The sequence below is a fragment of the Podarcis bocagei genome (assembly GCF_964188305.1).
Source record: "Podarcis bocagei genome assembly, chromosome: 13".
Classification (NCBI taxonomy): Eukaryota; Metazoa; Chordata; class Lepidosauria; order Squamata; family Lacertidae; genus Podarcis; species Podarcis bocagei.
The window spans coordinates 20067230-20086378 of NC_138138.1; the positions used below are offsets into that span (position 1 = coordinate 20067230).

Here is a 19149-nt window from a genome sequence, read left to right on the forward strand (position 1 = left end):
GAAGAAGCGCCTCCACCCCCATCGTTCAGCCCGGACACTGAGGTCCAGCTCCAAGGGCCTTCTGGCGGTTCCCTCCCTGCAAGAAGTGAGGTTACAGGGAACCAGGCAGAGGGCCTTCTCGGTAGTGGCGCCCACCCTGTGGAACACCCTCCCATCATATGTCAAGGAAATAAACATCTATCTGACTTTTAGAAGACATCTGAAGGCAGCTCTGTTTAGGGAAGTTTTTAATGTTTGATGTTTTATCGTGTTTTTAATATTCTGTTGGGAGCCACCAAAAGTGGCTGGGGAAACCCAGCCAGATGGGCGGGGTATGTATCAATCAATCAGTCAGTCAGTCAGTCAGTCAGTCAATCAATCAATCAATCAATCAATCAATCTGTCAGTCAATCAATCAATCATTAGCTGCAGCCTTCCCCCCCCCCCAAAGGGAAAAAATGTTAGGATGCAAATCACATAACCAAATTGCAGGTTACACACAGGTCAGCATTTGAGTCTCACAGTAGGCTGACGGCAGCCAAAGCAGCCCCAACCAAATGTAATCATAAACACCATATTAACAAATGTGGAGATCTGCTTTGAAAGCAGGCCAGGGAGAGAATCCATTGAAATAAAATCGGAGAGTGGTCAAAGACTTGCTGGCGTGGCTTTTAATCCAAAGTATCGTCACTCCAAGCTGTGAAATGATAGGGAAAATGCCACCTAACCTGTCTATCACATTACTTTTCCTCCAAGAAATCCAGGATGTCATCCAAGGGCACATCCCATTTTGTTCTTCAACCCCTGAGAGGTTGGCTAGCTGGGTTAAGAGTCACTAGCCCAAGGCTTCCAGAGAAAACGTCCTGGCAAAGTAGGGAATTCGAACCCAAGACTCCCTGATACAGTTCACCACCTTACCCAGTATGCCACACTGACTTCTAATTTCCCTTTTTCTCCCTCCGTTAAAAATGATGGCCGTGGGTTGCATCCCGTGGTCGACTTACTCAGAGTAGACCCAATGCAGTAAATCGGCGTGGGTGACTTGGATCCACTAACTGCAGTAGGTCTTCTCTGAATAGGACCCGCGCTGGGGACAAAGCTATACCTTGACACCTCAGCATTCAGCTCTTGCACAAATCTTTTTTCCTTTTGCTGATGAGTCATATATGCCCCTGACTCATCTACCGAGAACTAGAAATCTAGAAACGCAGGAATGCGTTGCTTTCAGGGAAAGGCTGTCATGCAACAGCAGAACGCACATTTTGCAGGTTGAAGGTCTCAGGTTCAGCCACTGATGTTTCCGGGAAGAATTGGGAATGGTTCGTGGCTGAAACCTTGGAGAGACGATACTGGTCCGTGTCAATAAGACTTTACAAGGTGGGCCAACAGCCCGCCTCTGCGTATGCCAATTTTCGATGTCCCCGAGTATCGAGCGTCAAAGTGACCCAAGCAGTGTTTGCAGACGTCGTCTAATTTTCCACAGAAATGACAACGCAGGCTTATTTTCTCTTAGGCGCAGTCCCAGGGGTCGATAACGCTGAAAATAATCCCGGCTATCAAAGAAGAAGATCGCCTGAAGGAAAGCAAGGTAAGGGAGTTTGCCAACATATGGGGACACTCTGGGCCTCTTCAGACATTCTTCTGAACATAAGGGTTGGGGGACAGCGGTGTTGCTGTGGCTTGTGTGAGCCTGCCCCCTAGCAGTAGCAGATTCCTTTTTTTCCTTGAACTGTTTTAAAAATATTGCTTCAACTTCTTCTTAACAGCTCCCTGTCCACCCAATGTCCACCCCCAGAATATTCCTAGAATGGCACTAGCATTAAATTGTCTCGTTTTTCTAGATTGCAAGGTGGGGGTGTTTTTTTTGAAAAACAATGTAAGAAAAACTGCTGCCACCATAACAAACACATTTTTTCCTCAAAAAATGTCACACAGGAATATGGAGCCTTCCTGGCGTTGGTGGACTCCAGGTCCCATCAGCCCCCAGCCAGGTCAGGGGATGCTGGGAATTGTAGTTCAGCATGGTGAGGCCTATACACCTACCATTCTTGATGGGGAAGAGAGGTAGGGAATGAAAGTGAAGGAGCGTCTCCACCCCCATCGTTCAGCCCGGACACTGAGGTCCAGCTCTGAGCGCCTTCTGGTGGTTCCCTCACTGTGAGAAGTGAGGTTACAGGGAACCAGGCAGAAGGCCTTCTAGGTGGTGGCGCCTGCCCTGTGGAACGCCCTTCCATCAGATGTCAAGGAAATAAACAACTATCTGACTTTTAGGAGTCATCTGAAGGCAGCTCTGTTTAGGGAAGTTTTTAATGTTTGATGTTTTATCTTGTTTTTAATCTTTTGTTGGGAGCCGCCCAGAGTGGCTGGGGAGGCCCAGCCAGATGGGCAGGGTATAAATAAATGATAATGATAATGATAGTGATGATTATTATAATAATAGAAGTCACCATCCCTCCCCCGTGGTAAGTGTTTCCTCTTGTCTAAAACCACTTTAACTGCTTTAGGCCCACCCCAAAGGCAACATTATTCATGTAAAATATTTTTAATAACTGAAATGGCCCCACAAATTCACATGTTGTGAATGGCTGTTGTGAATTTTTCTTTTTTTGGGGGGGGGGCAGCTAATATATGTTCTCCCTATGTTGCCAGCCATTTTGAGGATCAATGTTTATTTCATTTTGTTTGCTAATAATTGGAGAGTGCTAAATCCTTTGGACGATACAAAAATTTGCAGCTTTTCTCATGTATCGCTGGATGTGATGTTCCTTCCTTCCCAGGTGTTCATGAGAGCCCTCTTCTCCTACAACCCAAAAGAGGATAAAGCAATCCCATGCCAGGAGGCCGGGCTGCCATTTCAGAAAAGGCACATCTTGGAGGTGGTGAGCCAGGACGACCCAACGTGGTGGCAGGCCAAACGTGTGGGCGACACGAATCTCCGGGCAGGGCTAATCCCCTCAAAGCAGTTCCAAGAAAGGTTGGTCAGTTGTGTGTGACTGTGGGTCAGAAAGCATGCGCAAAACCGTGGACTTTGTGCAGGTGTGATGACAAACCATAGTGACTTGTTACGAGAACAAATCTGTGATGAACCTCAAACTCTCATGTTTCTTCCTCCCCTTCCCTTCAGTGAGAGGGGAAGTGGTGGTGAGGAGCTTCTGCTTCTGGTCTGTGGCAAACTATAATTGGCCATTTCATCAAAACGTGACAAACTATGGTTTGTACAAACCATTGTTTCTCTTCAAGGCAGTATTAAACGGTGGTTGAGGCTTGCTGGTTTGAGGACTAACCACGCTTTGCCACACTGGGGCAAAACCACAAACTGTCTGAAGGGGTTCGGGTTGGTGAAGTTTGTTCCAAGATCTTTTAACCAGGGGGTCGTCTTTAGGCATCCCCATCAACTGATGGTTTGGTCCAGGGAAAAAATATTCTTGTAGTGTCTCCGTTTATGTTGCTTTGGTACCAAGTAAAGAGCTTTTTAAGGGACGCGGGTGGCACTGTGGGTTAAACCACAGAGCCTAGGACTTGCCGATCAGAAGGTTGGCGGTTCAAATCCCCGCGATGGGGTGAGCTCCCGTTGCTCGGTCCCTGCTCCTGCCAACCTAGCAGTTCGAAAGCTGTCAAAGTGCAAGTAGATAAATAGGTACTGCTCCGGCGGGAAGGTAAACGGCGTTTCCGTGCGCTGCTCTGGTTCACGAGAAGCAGTTTAGTCATGCAGGCCACATGACCCGGAAGCTGTACGCCGGCTCCCTTGGACAGTAAAGTGAGATGAGCGCTGCAACCCCAGAGTTGGCCACGACTGGACCTAATGGTCAGGGTTCCCTTTACCTTTACTAAAGAGCCTTTTAATTTCTTGGGCTTTGAAAGTCTCCCCTACTTTACTTTTATGCTGCTTCATTCTTGTTTCAATTCCACTGATTGTTTTATGAATTACTACTTTTAATATTGTGGTGGTTTAATATTCTTTTTAAATATTTGTTTAGCATAATCTTAGCTGTTCGTAAGAGAGGTAACACACACAGTGCTATATCCTATACAACAGTGATCAGGGACCCATAGCTCTGCGGATGTTGCTGAACTACAACTCCCATCATTCCTGACCATTGGCTATGCTGGCTGGGGCTGATGGGAGTTGGAGTCCAACGACATCAGGAGGGCCACAATTTCCCCATCCGTTCTTTGCAAGGCAGCAAATTCTGCATCTGAGTCTCAGAGGCCCTGTATGAGCAAATAGGTTTAGGAGCGACGTGTTCAGCCACTTCAGATGAGCTTGATCCTCTCAGCTACCTGTGCAAAGCTTAACGCTGTTATCGCCAGCACCAAATTTCTCTTCTCTCTTAAGCCTCTCAGCAGCTGCAGCAGCTGCGAGGGGCTTAGAATGGAAAAAGGATCCATCTCCTCTGAAAGGCAAGATGCGACTTGCCACTATGAATTTTTCTCTTCTTAAAAATTGATTTTTAGTGCAAAGGAGGGAACAACAAATTGATGGTAATAGAAACAAACGTTCTGCGTGCGGCAGAGCAGCTGCCTTCTGCCTTAAATCACACCGTTTCCTTTTGCGTGCTAATTCCTTGCACAGCTCTTCCTTCCCTCGGCCTGCAGCAGTCAGAACTAACTCGCAAGGATCAGGAGCAAAGAGAGTTGCAGTGGCGGCAGACAATGAAAACCAAGGAAGAGGACCAATGCAGCCTATTCCCAGAGCTGTCCTGGCGCAGGGTGGGGTGGAACCAGGGCATTATAGTCCTGGCCCCCGCAAAGCAAGCTCTCCACCCCACATCACTGCTGTGGATTCTGCAGATCCTTGCCATGGCCCTGCCACATGGCTCACAGCGTATACTCACGTGGTTCCTTGCATTGTGGCAAGGCTCCAACCTCACACCTGCCCCTGGCTCCACATACCCTCTGGGAGTCTCTGGACCTTCCCATCTGCCTTCTGAATCCAAATAAGAAGCCAGCTGCTTGTTGGCTTATCTTGGACTCTTGCCCTTTGAACAAACCTACCGATGCACAGGCTTTGCACGTGACTCAAACCAAGCCAGATTTGAGTCTTGGGTCTGAATTCCTGCACCTGCCTAGAGCTTAGGCATGAAAGCAGGACCACGGACAGCTCCAAGCTATGCACTGGAAGGGCAGATCGTGAAGCTGAGGCTCCAATACTTTGGCCACCTCATGAGAAGAGAAGACTCCCTGGAAAAGACCCTGATGTTGGGAAAGATGGAGGGCACAAGGAGAAGGGGGCGACAGAGGACGAGATGGCTGGACAGTGTTCTCGAAGCTACCAGCATGAGTTTGACCAAACTGCGGGAGGCAGTGGAAGATAGGGGTGCCTGGCGTGCTCTGGTCCATGGGGTCATGAAGAGTCGGACACGACTAAACAACTAAACAACAACAACAGCTACATGCAGCTGGCTAGTATGTTGCTTCAGCATGTCAGGAGAGCCCTCTGGGTGTGTCCCTCCCCTCCGTTTTTAAAAATTAAGTTTTCCCAAATTTCACACATATATTTCAATTCACAATCCAAACTTTTTTCTCTTTTTTCCGACTTCCCACCCCATTTTCCATGTGTTTCTGTTTCTCTCCCTCTGTTGCACGCTGTCTTCTATCTCTTAAACCTTAACCAAACTTCTGTCATCTTTAAACCCTTCTGTTGCTCATATTTCAGATTCTGCTTGCGTGTTTGTCATGTAATAATCATTCTTTAAATAAACCGAAAGGGCCTTACATTCTTCCACAAAACCTTCATCATTAAGTTCTCATATTTTAGCTGTTAACTTTGCCAGTTCTGCGTCAGCTTGCTTGTCCATTCTTCTTGGGTGGGTATTTTTGTTTCTTTCCATTTTTGTGCGCAGAGAATCCTAGCTGCAGTTGTAACCCACAGGGGGGTTAAATTAACTAACTCTTGGCGCTATGGTTCGTCTCTGGGCTGCAGTTCACATCAACTCTGAGCAGTGGCCATGCTGGCGTAGGCTGATGGAAGTTGGAGTCCAACAACCTGTAAGGGTTCTCCATCCCTGGTTGACATGGCCTTCACGCAGCTCGGGGTTTCTAGCTGTGTCCCACTGTGCTAATAATAATAATAATAAAAAATAATAATTTTGGCTGGGCCTCCCCAGCCACTCTGGGCAGCTCCCAACAGAATATTAAAAGCACAATAAAACATCAAACATTAAAAACTTCCCTGAACAGGGCTGCCTTCAGATGTCTTCTAAAAGTCAGATAGTCTTAAATTTCCTTGACATCTGATGGGAGGGTGTTCCACAGGGTGGACGCCACTACCAAGAAGGCCCTGTGCCTGGTTCCCTGCAGTGAGGGAACCTCCAGAAGGCCCTCAGAGTCAGACCTCAGTGTCCGGGCTCAACGATAGGGGTGGAGGCGCTCTTTCAGGTATACCAGGCCGAGGCTTTAAAGGAGCTGCGCTTGGCTCTTAGACACTGACTCTGGCAGAGCTAGGGGGTTTCCTGCTCCACAGAGAGTGAAGAAATAGGAGTCCTAAAAGAAAGACAGAGTGACTTTTTCAGGTGCTGTAGATCGGGATAGGCAACCTAAGTCCTGGAGGCTGGATGCGGCCCAATCGCCTTCTCAATCTGACCCGTGGACGGTTCAGGAATCAGCGTGTTTTTACATGAGTAGAATGTGTCCTTTTATTTAAAATGCACCTCTGGGTTATTTGTGTGGCATAGGAATTCATTCATTCCCACCCCTCAATATAGTCCGGCCCCCCACATGGTCTGAGGGATGGTGGACCGACTCACGGCTGAAAAAGGTTGCTCACCCCTGCTGTAGATGGTGTCCCCTTTTCATGGCAGAGCAGCATCTTCTGGGGATAATTTCTGCACCTTGTGCTCTTCTTCTTCCTTATCCTCAGACCCTTCTGATTGGGGTTTCCCAGCTCCTACATCATAATAACTTACAGAACAGATCCAGGAATGGGATCTGCATCCACCTCCAGCTATTGGCAACCCATGTCCCTCTCAAGGAAAGCTCCCCATGCTTGTTCCAGAAGAGAGGCTGTTTTGATGTACTAGTGATTTGGGATGTGGAATCAATGGGGGGGGGGGTGTCAAGGAATGAGGGGTTTTGAGAAGCATCAAGGAGATGGGTGGAGGTGGGGCACAGTGGTGTGCAGTAGTGGGAGTAGAGCTGTTGTAAGCTTGGACAGAGCTTGTTGTAAGCTTGGAATGGTCCCTGAAACAATGAGTCACGCTTGCACCTGGAGCCCCAAACTCAAGAGACTCCATCCGGAATTAGCATCCTTCCTTGCTTTGCATCCCTGATCCGCACCTCTTTTAGACAGCAAGGACCTTGGGGGCAGGGACGTGCCTTGTAAAAACCCATGCACACTACTGATGCTGGGGTTTTGACCCAGAAACTGCTTTGGTCGTCCTGTACGATGACCTCTGTCGAGAGAGAAACAAAGGAAAAATGTCCCTGCTAATTCTTCTCAACCTCTCAGCAGCTTTCGATACCATCGACCAGGGTAGCCTTCTGGAGTGACTGTCCGAATGAGGGGTGGGAGGCAGGATTAAGATCTCATCTCATCTTATCAAGATAATTTTATTGGAACAAGATATGAAGCTATTGATTATGCAGCCAGCGTATTCCCTTTTCTACGTGACCCATCTCTTGCGAAGGCACACCATGGAAAGGAACAACCAGAAGATTCAAGATTTCTGTAGCTGCTTTTTCTTTTTTTTTAAGAGGAAAGTGAGACATGTGTTGAAGGGTACATTACAGTTGAGAAAGGGAGTACCCGGAGGAATGGTTCTGTGAACAGGCAGCAGAATTATTTATTACACCACAGTGGGGAACCTTTTTTCAGCTCAAGGGCCACATTTCCCACCTGGGTAACCTTCTGAGGGCCACCTGCGAGTGGTGGGCAGAGCCACAGGCAAAAGCAGGTGGAGCAACAAATGTATATATTTTTTTTACCCTTGTGCCATAAGCTAGATCTGTCTGCCTACAAGCACACATGCACACAAACACTATCCTCTGTCCAGGCAAGCAAGATACATTATCAGAGTTCAAGGTCACATGAGCCTGGAGAAAGTAGTTGGGGTTGCATTCAGTGCAGGGCTAATGTGAATCTTCTCTCACTGCAAGGCTTTCTCCTTGCACAACAGAACATTCTCCTCCTCCTGCATGCCCTCTAAATCTGCTCTGCAGTTTTCCCCAACCTTCCAAAACAGATTTGGGAACGGTGTGGGTCGCACACTAGGGCAAGGAGTGGAGGAAACCCCATTTCTCTCATGCTAATCCTCGCACTCATGCAAGGATTTAGTTCAGTGTTTCCCACACTTGGCTTCCCAGCTGTTTTTGGAGTACAACTCCCATTATCCCTAGCTAGCAGGACCAGTGGCCAGGGATGATGGGAACGGTAGTCCAAAAACAGCTGGGGACCCAAGTTTGGGAAACACAGATTTAGTTGAGTACTTGGGAGCCAGTGTGATGTAGTGGTTAAGAGCGGTGGACACGTAATCTGGTGTACCGGGTTCGCGTCTCCGCTCCTCCACATGCAGCTGCTGGGTGACCTTGGGCCAGTCACACTTCTCTGAAGTCTCTCATCCCCACTCACCTCACAGAGTGTTTGTTGTGGGGGAGGAAGGGAAGGAGAATGTAAGCCGCTTTGAGACTCCTTCGGGTAGATAAAGCGGGATATCAAATCCAAACTCCTCCTCCTCCTCTTCTTCTTCTTGGAATGTTGGAGCAAGGCTAGAGAGGGTTGCGGCCTGGGAAAGGGGGAGCCCGGAGGCAGTTCCAAGGGCCAGACAGAGGTGCTTGGAGATCTGCATTTGGCCGCCTGAGGTTCCTGTACATTGCATTGGAAGCCAGTGCAATGCTGAAGTTAGAGAGCCAGCCTAGGACTGCTATATCTAAAAACTAGGACTGGCTGATGGCCACACCAGCACCCAGATGCAGCTTTGAGTCTCTACTTTTCCCCACTGCAGCAGAAGCCATGAAATAGATGAGGGAGAACCTGGCAGTTTCTGGTCACTCAGAACTGCTTCTCAGTAGAAAGCTCAGAGACCCCTTTTTGGGGAGCAAGGGAAATGCACAATGCGTGTCTTAATTTGGGAAACCGGTATGGATCAGGAATCTGTTCTGGATCAGGACCCCCCACAGCTGCTTCCCTCTCCTTTGGGAGTTTCGAATGGCGGTGTTGATTATGATTGTTAAAGTCTGAACAAAGTAACGTGTGATTTGGCCCTTGATCCTGTTTGATTTCAGCGGGAACTGAGCACAACGAGCGCATTCCGGCTCTCTGGTTTGAGGCTTTCTCCTTGAATTCTTCTCCGCCCCCTTTCTGAATCGAAACGATAAACTCTTGTGTTTTTCTTTTTCCATGTAGGCGTCTGATGTACAGAAGGACCATTGGAGCGCTGCACAACGCCAGAAGCGTCACAAAACCGCTCTGTGAGTCACCGCGAAACCTTTCCATTGTTTGTTTAGTGTGGCTTGTGTGTTTCCGCTACAGCTGGCTTTTCCTTTCTCTTTCCCAAACTGGGCTTCTTTTGTGAGGCTTTGCAGTGCCATCCCTTGAAAGGTGCAGAGACACCAGGAGCCTGAAGAACGGCTGTGTCTTGCCATTCAGGTACAACAGCCGCAGTGTAGCGCTGTGGGGGAGGTAAGAGGGAATATGGGGAAGGTAGCTCTTTGCGAAAGAGAGCCTATTGTGCTGTGGCCTTCACACACTTCTGTGAGTTAATGGCAACTGTCAGGGCCCATGCAGTCCTGGTAAGTTTTGCAGGGCAGCTCAATGATGTCAGAAGACCAAGGCACTATCTGTCTTGAGAGCCAGTGTGGTGTAGTGGTTAAGAGCGGTAGTCTCGTAATCTGGGGAACCGGGTTCGCATCTCCGCTCCTCCACATGCAGCTGCTGGGTGACCTTGGGCTAGTCACACTTCCCTGAAGTCTCTCAGCCCCACTCACCTCACAGAGTGTTTGTTGTGGGGGAGGAAGGGAAAGGAGAATGTTAGCCACTTTGAGACTCCTTCAGGTAGTGATAAAGCGGGATATCAAATCCAAACTCCTCCTCCTCCTCCTCCTCCTCCTCCTCCTCCTCCTCCTCCTCCTCCTCCTTCTTCTTCTGGACATCTGGTGGGCTGTGAGGAAGGCCCTGCTGTGCACTTGATGCCTTGCTCAGTGTCAAGACCAGGGGTCAGCAAACTTTTCCAGCACGGGGCCAGTCCACTGTCCCTCAGACCTTGTGGGCAGTAGGGGGACTATATTTTTAGGGGGGAAATGAACGATTTTCGCCCGCCTGCAAAGAGGCCTGAAGATGCTTCACTTTACCTGTTGGTAAAGTTGTTGTCCCAATAGCCGCAGTTGGGCTTCTCCAGCCAGCCAGGCGCTGTGGCAGGGTAGGGGGCTGCGTTAGCTGGCAAAGGCAGAAGCAGCAGCCCTGGCGAAGGAGCTGCGGATGGAGGTAGGGGAACCGGGGCGTCGCCAGAGCTTTTACCCACCCTTCTGCTGCTGCTGCTTCCTGAGAGGCAAAGAAGAAGACAGAGCCGCCTGCCAACCCACAAGCGGTGACCGCGGTCACTGCAACAACCTGCCTGAACGCCATGGGAGAAATGGAGGGAGGGAGGCAGGCAGCGATGAAGGAAGCGCATGAGGAAGAAGCGTGGAGAAGGGGCGTGGAGAAGGAAGGAAGGGCGGACTAAGGGAGGATGAGCAAGAGGAAAACGCAGCAGCCGTCAGCCAGCATCATACGCCCCCTTCACAGCGCTGCCCTGCTGAGGCAGGCAGGCAGGCGGGCTAGTCGACTCACGGCGCCTGGCGTGGGACAAGATCGTTCCTTACCTGAGGAGGAAAGTGCCACCATGTTAGGGAGAGGGAAAGAACATGTGCGCTGGCGATCCGCGTGGTGATTCCCGGACCATCCATGGGGCAGATCTAGAAGGCAATTGGGCCTGATTCGGCCCGCAGGCCTTAGTTTGCTGACCCATGGTCAAGACACTGCACGTGAGGTGTTTCTCCTTTTCCAAGCAACCTTCTTCCCTTGCAGGAGCGGCACCGATTGCCCACATTCTACAGCTGGTCCTTCCCTTTCAGCAGTTAGAATGTTTACACTGACATGCTGTGATATCACAGCAGCTCAGCCAATGACTAAGGAGGTTTAGACACAGTTGCCCAGTGGCGCCAGCTCAAGGGGGTCAAGCTTTTAATGCCCCCCCTCATATCTTTGGGGAGGGGGGCTGGGCCCTCCAAATGTTGAGGGGGTGGAGAAGGCCGAGCGCGGAGCCAAACATGGCATGGCTTCAGTGAGTGGCTCTTCCTTTTCCTGCCGTGGAAGGAGGCCGATCGTGAGAGAGGAAGGGGACCTGCTGGTATTGAAGCTCTACCTCGCTTGGCCTCCTCCCGACGATGCAATGTTGTGTGTGTGACATCACACATGTGATGGTGGGCCACCTCAATCTTTGGCGAAGTTGCCACTTCTGCACATGCCAGTTGTGTGTGCATGCAAGTTATATGTGTGAGACTCTGGACGATTAAAAAATATTTTGTAGGGGAAGCTGCCCCTACACCTAGGGTCCTCAGAGGTTTAGAGCATCTGCTGCTATAATCCTGCCTGATCCTTTGGATTAAGCTAGCCACACTGTACTGTGTCTCAATAGTGATTTGGTGAAATGGCTCTGAATTAAGTAGGAGCAGTGTTTTTGGTCCTGTGTGGTGTGATGACTGGTTTCATGAATGCTTTGAGACCCATGTGGGACTCACAAGCTTTTGGAGAACTTTTGGAGCGTGGGCTGAGATGGGATAGTCCTGAGCCCAGAGTTTGCTTTATGCCCAGATGTAGCCCTGTGTTCTCAGCCCTACAGCTAGCATGCAACAGACACGGGCAGCTGGTCTTTCCTTGACCATCTCCACTTACCCCCTGCACATCTGGATTTCAGGCAGCCCTGAGTCCCAGCACTTCTTTGCATTTAAAAATGAAGCGTTGCACAACCCCTGGAAATGGAATCTTTTTAGCAGAAAAATTTCCCACATTTTGAAATGCATTGTTTCATACAATTAATTTTTTACATGGTGAATATAACGCAAGGCAGACTGAGCGACTTGAATGGATATAACACCAATTATAATTATGATCAACTTTTTTCATGCGGCTATAATAAGTACATATATTTATGCACACAAAAGCTCTTCAGCCATGCCAATGTAAGTATGTTAACAGCTTTCGGTACCTTTATACCCTCCTCACTTTAAAATCCCCATAATGGGAGGGAAGCGTTTGCTGTTGAATGTGTTTTGACAATCCTTTCTTTGTATAATAAGCCGAGGAAACCAAAGTTGGTTACCAACTTTGGAAGAAGCCGGGATCTTAAGTCGTGCTTTGAAGTTGGTTTAATATCCTAAATTGTTTTGAAGCAGGGTAACAATAGTTCCCCAGTTTTCTGGAAAACGGTGGTTAGTAAAGAGACTTCCTGGCCCGGTTGTGGCTCATAGGGTTGCATGCATGCAGAAAAGACTTAATTCATATATTGCCTTCTTAAGCCATGATATGATCATCTGAACAAAAACATCTAGAATTCACTTGACTTATTTGAAAGACAATTGCATTAATGTAACATCGCTAGTAGGTTTACGAGAAGTTTTGTAAGGGGGACTATATAAATTATTGTAAAATGATTTAGGAAGGAGATAATTAGGAAATGAAGTTTAAAAGCTTAATTATAATAATAAAATGCAAGATTAGATAGCAAATTTGAAAATCACTAGACAGGACTGATGGAAGTCTCAGACTATAATAGCCAAAATGAGGATGATATGAAGTTTTGTTTGGAAAATATATGCAAAAATTTATAAAAATGATTTATTTTAAAAAAGAAAAGAATTCGCTTGAATTGCACTTAAACAGTGCAGTCCTAGGTGTGTCTACTCAGAGGTTATACAGTCGTACCTCGGAAGTCAAATGGAATCCGTTCAAGAAGTCCATTTGACTTACCGTATTTTTCAGCCCATAGGGCGCACCGGCCCATAGGGCGCACCTAGTTTTTTGGGGGGGAAATAAAGAAAACAATTTTTATTTCCCCCCCCCAGGTGCGGGGCTGGGGTGGGGGAAGCCCGAGCTTCCCCCGACCCCAGCCCCCAGAACAGGCTGCTATCCGCAAGCCTAGGGAGCCCGGCGGGAAGTCGTGCCGGTCTCCCCAGGCTTGCGGATAGCTTCCTGAAGCCTAGAGAGCGAGAGGGGTCGGTGCTCCATAGGACGCACACACATTTCCTCTTCATTTTTGGAGGGGAAAAAGGTGCATCCTATAGGGCAAAAAATACGGTATTTTATTTTATTTGTATGCCGCCTTTCAACAGTTAAAACAATGCTCAAGGTGGCTTACAATATGAAAAGATTTACATTACAAATATAGCAAAATAGTCATAAAAATAAATAAAACACATTAAAAACTACATAACCAAACTGGACAATTTCCACATAAAAATAAAGATACAAAAAATTAATATCAGCAACAACTCCAAACAAAACTTCCCCAAACTACCCCTGTCCTTGATGGGCAGCAGCCACAGCAGCAGTCCTTATGAGGCCTGTCATGCCCCGCCCTAGGTTATGTGGTGAGTGTCAGGACAGGGGCCCTCAGGCGTTCAGCCCGGGAGTCCTCCTGGGCTTTTCGAAACATTCAACTTTCAAAGTGCAGCTTCCTGCAGCCAATCAGAAGCCGTGTAAAGTCCCGTCAGACGTTCGGCTTCCAAAAGAACATTCAAAAACCGGAACACTCACTTCTGGTTTTCGATCATTCAGGAGCCGAAACATACGAGTTCCAGGGCATTTGAGAACCAAGGTACAACTGTATTCCTATCTACTAACACTTTTGTTTTTATAAGATTTGCAGCATTGGAGTTTGTTGTTGATGCACCCCAATCCATCAGATATTGCAGTTAAAATAATATTGGCTGTTGCAAAAGCCTCAGGGAGATGCATGCACCGTGTAAAAACCATTTCTAGTTTTGCTTCCCAACTTTAAGCCAAACGGGCACGTTAATCTCTGATCTCAGTTGATTTAGGGCAACTGAAAATACTTGTTTCCAAAACCCGCATTGCTGTGTGCAATTCATCCTGAATTGAAGCATTTGCAGGATGCGGGCGAGAATAGGGAACTCAGGGTGTTCTGGCTATGTGAACAGCATGTCCAAATAATGGTGCAAATTGGCCACAAAGTGTTAACCATCCGTGAGCCTCTCAGCTGGCAGCATCTGTTGTCCAACAAAGGAAGGAGGGTTGTTAAGCGGGCCAAAGAACTTGCAATGAATGAAAAGGTTACCCCAGGAATCTCCAGCATTGGTGGTTCCATGTGGACACATAGCCTCCTCTGTTACACTTACAATAATCGAGAAGCTGCTGGTATCTCCCCGTGCAACTGTCCACATGTTTGAGAGGTCTTCCTTGCACACTAGGAACATAGGAACCTGCCTTATAGCGAGTCAAATTATTGGTCCATCTAGCGCAGCTTTGTCTACACTGACCTCGGAGATGCTGGCGATTCAGCCTGGGACCTTTTACACGCAGAGCAGTTTTTGTCTTACTGCAAAACCATGGCTCTTCCCCACTGAGAGCCAGAATTTGAGCACGTGCCCCTAATGCTTTGGAATACTCTCCCCCCCCCCGGCCTCCTTTTAACTCTGCTGCCTCTTGTCTTTTCACGCTGACCTCAGACGATCAATCTTCTGAGAAAGGTAGGTTCACTGCCTGTTCCTGGAGCGAGCCAGCTGTGACTTTCCCTGCACGTAAAGAGCTTGTCGAATAAAACAGCTTTATTCGACCAAAGCCAACCATGAAGCAGATCCAGATTACAGGAAGCTCAGAATAGTTTGTGTGCCATATGTACATTTGCCGGTACCGTTTTCTGTCATTGGTTTTGCTTCCAATTCCCCCCCCCCCCAAAAAAAAATACATCAACTGGACACATTGCAACAAAGAAGGTGATAGCGTAGTTTTGAAAGGGTAGGCATGGGGAGGTTTTCAGAATTTCCTGTGCAAGCTTGTGTTAACAAGTTCACAATTTAGCAGAGTAACATTCCCCTTTTTAAACTTGCAGCGGATGCGTTTGCTCAGGCTCGCTAAAGCCTCTATAATAACTGTTCTGGTATTTTCCCCTTATTCCCTCATAAAAGATAAGACATGACACAGTCTTCTATATAAGTATAAAAAGGTTTACTCACACATCATTCTTTTCACAATAGGATCCCAGAAGGGCAGACTTAGCTTAGAAAAGTAACACACACCTGGAAACTATCTCATATGGAGACAGTCCCTTTGTCCTCTCTTGGCTGGAGGCCAAGAGAGCATCTTTGGCTAAGCAGATGTTGTTTCTTCGACGAAAGTAGTGACAGAGAGAGGGATGGCTGCCCTGCCCTGTGCTTTTGTCGTTACCTGCACAGGTGAGGCCACACCCACCTCTAGTCACATGCAGAGGAAGTCTGTCCTAGCCCAGAAGGAAACAGGAAGTTTACCTGCTGGCTGGACAAACATTCCTCCCCATGTGTAAACATGTGCTGTCTAGGAATGATGTACTTGACTGCTCTTGTGTTTCATATCCCACAAGCAGCAGCAGTAGCACTCCTTTATAGAGTCTGTCAGGCCCCTAAGCCAGGTGGAGAGAAGCAGGGCAGGGGCCTTCACACGCACCCCGTAGGTCAGTCAGTCTCCCCCTTCAGGCTGCTGTTCAGAGGCGAAGCTGACTCCTGACCCATGACACACTTTCGGCCTTTATCTGGCTGGCCGCTGTGAGAACAGGATGCTGGACTAGATTGGCCTGATCCTGCCAGACTCTTCTTATGTCCTTTGGGAGGCTGGCAAAGAGGCAATCTCTGCACAAGAGAGCAAACCTGCGAATGCTGGTCTCGCCCACAGCCCTGTCTAAGGTGGGTGGTGGGCTTGATTCAGAAAGGCTCTGGGGCGTGATGCCATTGCAGTGCGAAAAGGGCCAGTTGATTTACTCCTCAATCGAATTTCCCTCGCTTCCCACGCCAGCCCAGGTCCGTTTGTATCCCTGTCCAGCTTGTTAATTAGTGGATTTGAACAGGGTTTGCTGCACAAAGAGACCTTTAGCGTGACAAAGCAGAGAGGGGAGAAGCCCTGCGTTTCCTCTTAATATGCCCCCGGGGACTCTAATGTCAATCTTGTTTAATTTTCCTTAGCTATTATTTGCTGAGCGTTTTTTTTTAACTGTGTAATTTTTGTGCTAATCACATGGATTAAGCCCCTGCCGTTTCTGAAAAGTGATTGTGTTTCTCCTCGGTGCTTTTGTTAACGCAGTAGGTAATTTCCTGCTGAAGGAGGGAGTGCTGCTTTCTCCCTTTCCTTCTCCCCCTTTCTGACTTTTTTGGACTTGCTCCCTCCAAGAAAAGAGCAACTCCTGAAGGTTTTAAGCCTGCCGGGCAGGGTGTTGGTTCTTTTCTGACTTAATGGCTGCGCAGCATCTAGTGTTCCAGGCGATTTATAAATAAATGTTATTTTTAAAAAGGCTCGGGGGCTAGCTGTTCATTCCAGCGTTTCAGCTCCTGGTGCCGTTTGCTTTCAGTCTCTCTGTGGACCCTGGCATGGTTGTTCCTTAAGTGACAAAAGTCAGAAATTCAGTTGGGAAAGGAGGAGGAGGAAATAATTTTGATTGGGGCTGCAAATGATATGATGCAGGATAGCTCAGGCAAAGGGACATGGGTGGCGCTGTGGGTTAAACCACAGAGCCTAGGGCTTGCTGATCAGAAGGTCGGCAGTTCGAATCCCTGCAACGGGGTGAGCTCCCATTGCTTGGTCCCAGCTCCTGCCAACCTAGCAGTTCAAAAGCATGTCAAGTGCAAGTAGATAAATAGGTACCGCTCTGGCAGGAAGGTAAACGGCGTTTCCGTGCGCTGCTCTGGTTCGCCAGAAGTGGCTTAGTCATGCTGGCCACATGACCCAGAAGCTGTACGCTGGCTCCCTCGGCCAATAAAGTGAGATGAGCGGCGCAACCCCAGAGTCGGCCACGACTGGACCTAATGGTCAGGGGTCCTTTTACCTTTACCTTTTAGCTCAGGCAAAGCATGGGACCCACATGCAGTACAGCAGTTCAGTACCCCTCCCCTCCCCCGTGCCCCGGGTTTCATGCAAAAACACCAAAGATACAAAATGAATTGTCTTTTGGTATATCGCACTGTCGTCTTCGTTCATCTGCCTCTCTTATCTTTTTCTTTCTAAGCAGAAGACTGTGATTGCGAAGGATACTTCAATGGGCAATATATAGGTGAGGAGCTGGTGGTCTGCAGCCCACTCTGTCCTTGGTTGTGGGTATCATATGTACATTTGCTACTTACATAATAAAAACAATTTATTCCTTATACCCCTCCTATCTGACTGGGTTGCCCCAGCCACTCTTGGTAGCTTCCAGGATAATATACAAACACAGCAAAACATCAGGTGCTAAAAGCTTCCCGATAAAAGCTTCAGGTATACTGAGCCTTGGCCCAGTATACCTGAAGGAGCGTATCCACCCACATTGTTCAGCCTGGACACTGAGGTCCAGCGCTGAGGGCCTTCTGGTGGTTCCCTCCCTGCGAGGTGAGGTTACAGGGAACTAGGCAAAGGGCCTTCTCGGTAGTGGCACCCGCCCTGTGGGATGCCCTCCCATCGGATGTCAAGGAAATAAACAACTATCTGACTTTTTATAAGACATCTGAAGGGAAGTTTTAACGTTTGATGTTTTATCATGTTTTTAATATTCTGTTGGGAGCTGCTCAGAGTGGCTGGGGAAACCCAGCCAGATAGGCAGGGTATAAATAAATAGTTGTTGTTGTTGTTGTTGTTGTTGTTGTTGTTGTTGTTGTTGTTGTTGTTATGATTACAAGTTGCTTTTGTTTTACATGCTTGCTTTTGTATTGCAATTTATTGTATTTGCGTTAATGCATTTTACAAATGAGGCAAGCCACAAAACGTTGCAGCATTGAAGTGCTTCTGGACAGGATTCCGGCTTAGTCAGTCACATTTTCTCCCAGGATATGCCATCCCATTTCCCTTTCACCCGCTCCCCCAGCAACATTCAGCCAGCATTCTGTGGCCACTGGGAGTAGCTTTTTGGGCTGGTTTTGGGGCTTTCCCCTTCCTTAAGAATTGGGTTTTTTTTTTTTTTTGTAGTTCAGAACCTTGAGCCTGTTGGGGGTCCCCAACCCATCGGATCAAACTTGGTGACAACGATGTTCTTTTTGGCTTTGCAGCTGGCTTGAGACGGAGTTTCCGGCTGAGTCGAAAGGAGAAGCAAAATGGCCAAAGTGAAGCCAAGCAGGTTGAACAGCCTCACCCCTCGGAGCTCCTCACCTACGAGGAAGTGGTGAAATACCAGCAGCAGCCAGGAGAAAGAAAGAGGCTGGTGGTTTTGATTGGTGAGTTATTCTGTGAGGAAAAGGCTATCGCTGGTGTTATGTACTGAAGTTCTCACCCTGGGCCAGCAGGGGGATACTGTAGATAGTTTTCACTCAGGTCCACATATGCAAATAAGGGATTGAAAGTGACGTTCAGTGATTGGATAGTTACAGAAAATGGTTACTGTTGCGTTCTAGTGGAGCTCTATATAAGCAGGTTGGCTGAACCCTTCAGTTCAGTTCTGTTCTGGCCTGTGAATAAACAAGAGCTGTTTGAAGAATCACTGTGTCGTCTGATATGTTCACCCACAACTTAACAGCTGCCTTGCCCAGCGGCTTTATTTCTGAAATAAAGATATTCTGGAGCCCAAGACCAGCCTTTCCCAAACCTCTGAGAAGTGGAGAATAAATCTTGGGGGGGTTGTGCCTGAGGTGGTGTGTGTATATATATATATATATCTGTATCCATATACAGTGGAACCTCGGTTGTCGAACGTAATCCATTCCGGAAGACCGTTCGGCTTCCAAGACGTTTGACAACCGAGGCGCAATGAGCAGTCGGCAAAATCAATGGAGAAAAATGAGAAACGTGCCTCAGAAGCCGTTCGACTTCTGAGGCACGTTAAAAAATGGAAGCATTTACTTCTGGGTTTTCGGTGTTCGGCTTCTGAAATGTTCGGCAGCCGAGAGGTTCCACTTGTATATAGAGAGATTCACTCAAAAAAAGCCTTGTTTCACTATTCAAAGAGGACTGGAAGTTGGATCAACCTTAACTGGAGCCCAGGTAGTCTCAAAGAAGCAGTGCTTTTACATCGGGCTTTGCTAACTGGGAGT

General features: G+C 48.0%; 1 protein-coding gene across 9 annotated transcripts in view; it reads left to right on the plus strand.

Annotated features, from left to right (window-relative positions):
- MPP3 (MAGUK p55 scaffold protein 3) overlaps window positions 1–19149 on the plus strand; it is an 87165-nt gene that overhangs the window by 37901 nt on the left and 30115 nt on the right. For 7 of the 9 annotated variants that reach the window (XR_014001270.1, XR_014001271.1, XR_014001272.1 and 4 more), the window contains exons 9-14: window positions 1493–1567; window positions 2757–2953; window positions 9320–9384; window positions 14638–14658; window positions 17160–17204; window positions 18172–18336. Coding sequence is in view for 5 of the 9 variants with exons in the window: in XM_081166442.1 (XP_081022568.1) it covers window positions 1493–1567; window positions 2757–2953; window positions 9320–9384; window positions 14638–14658; window positions 17160–17204; window positions 18172–18336 (568 nt within the window). In the remaining 4 variants the exon portion in view is untranslated. The remainder of the gene's footprint in view (window positions 1–1492; window positions 1568–2756; window positions 2954–9319; window positions 9385–14637; window positions 14659–17159; window positions 17205–18171; window positions 18337–19149) is intronic. The other 2 variants (XM_081166443.1, XM_081166444.1) reach the window with 2 other exon arrangements.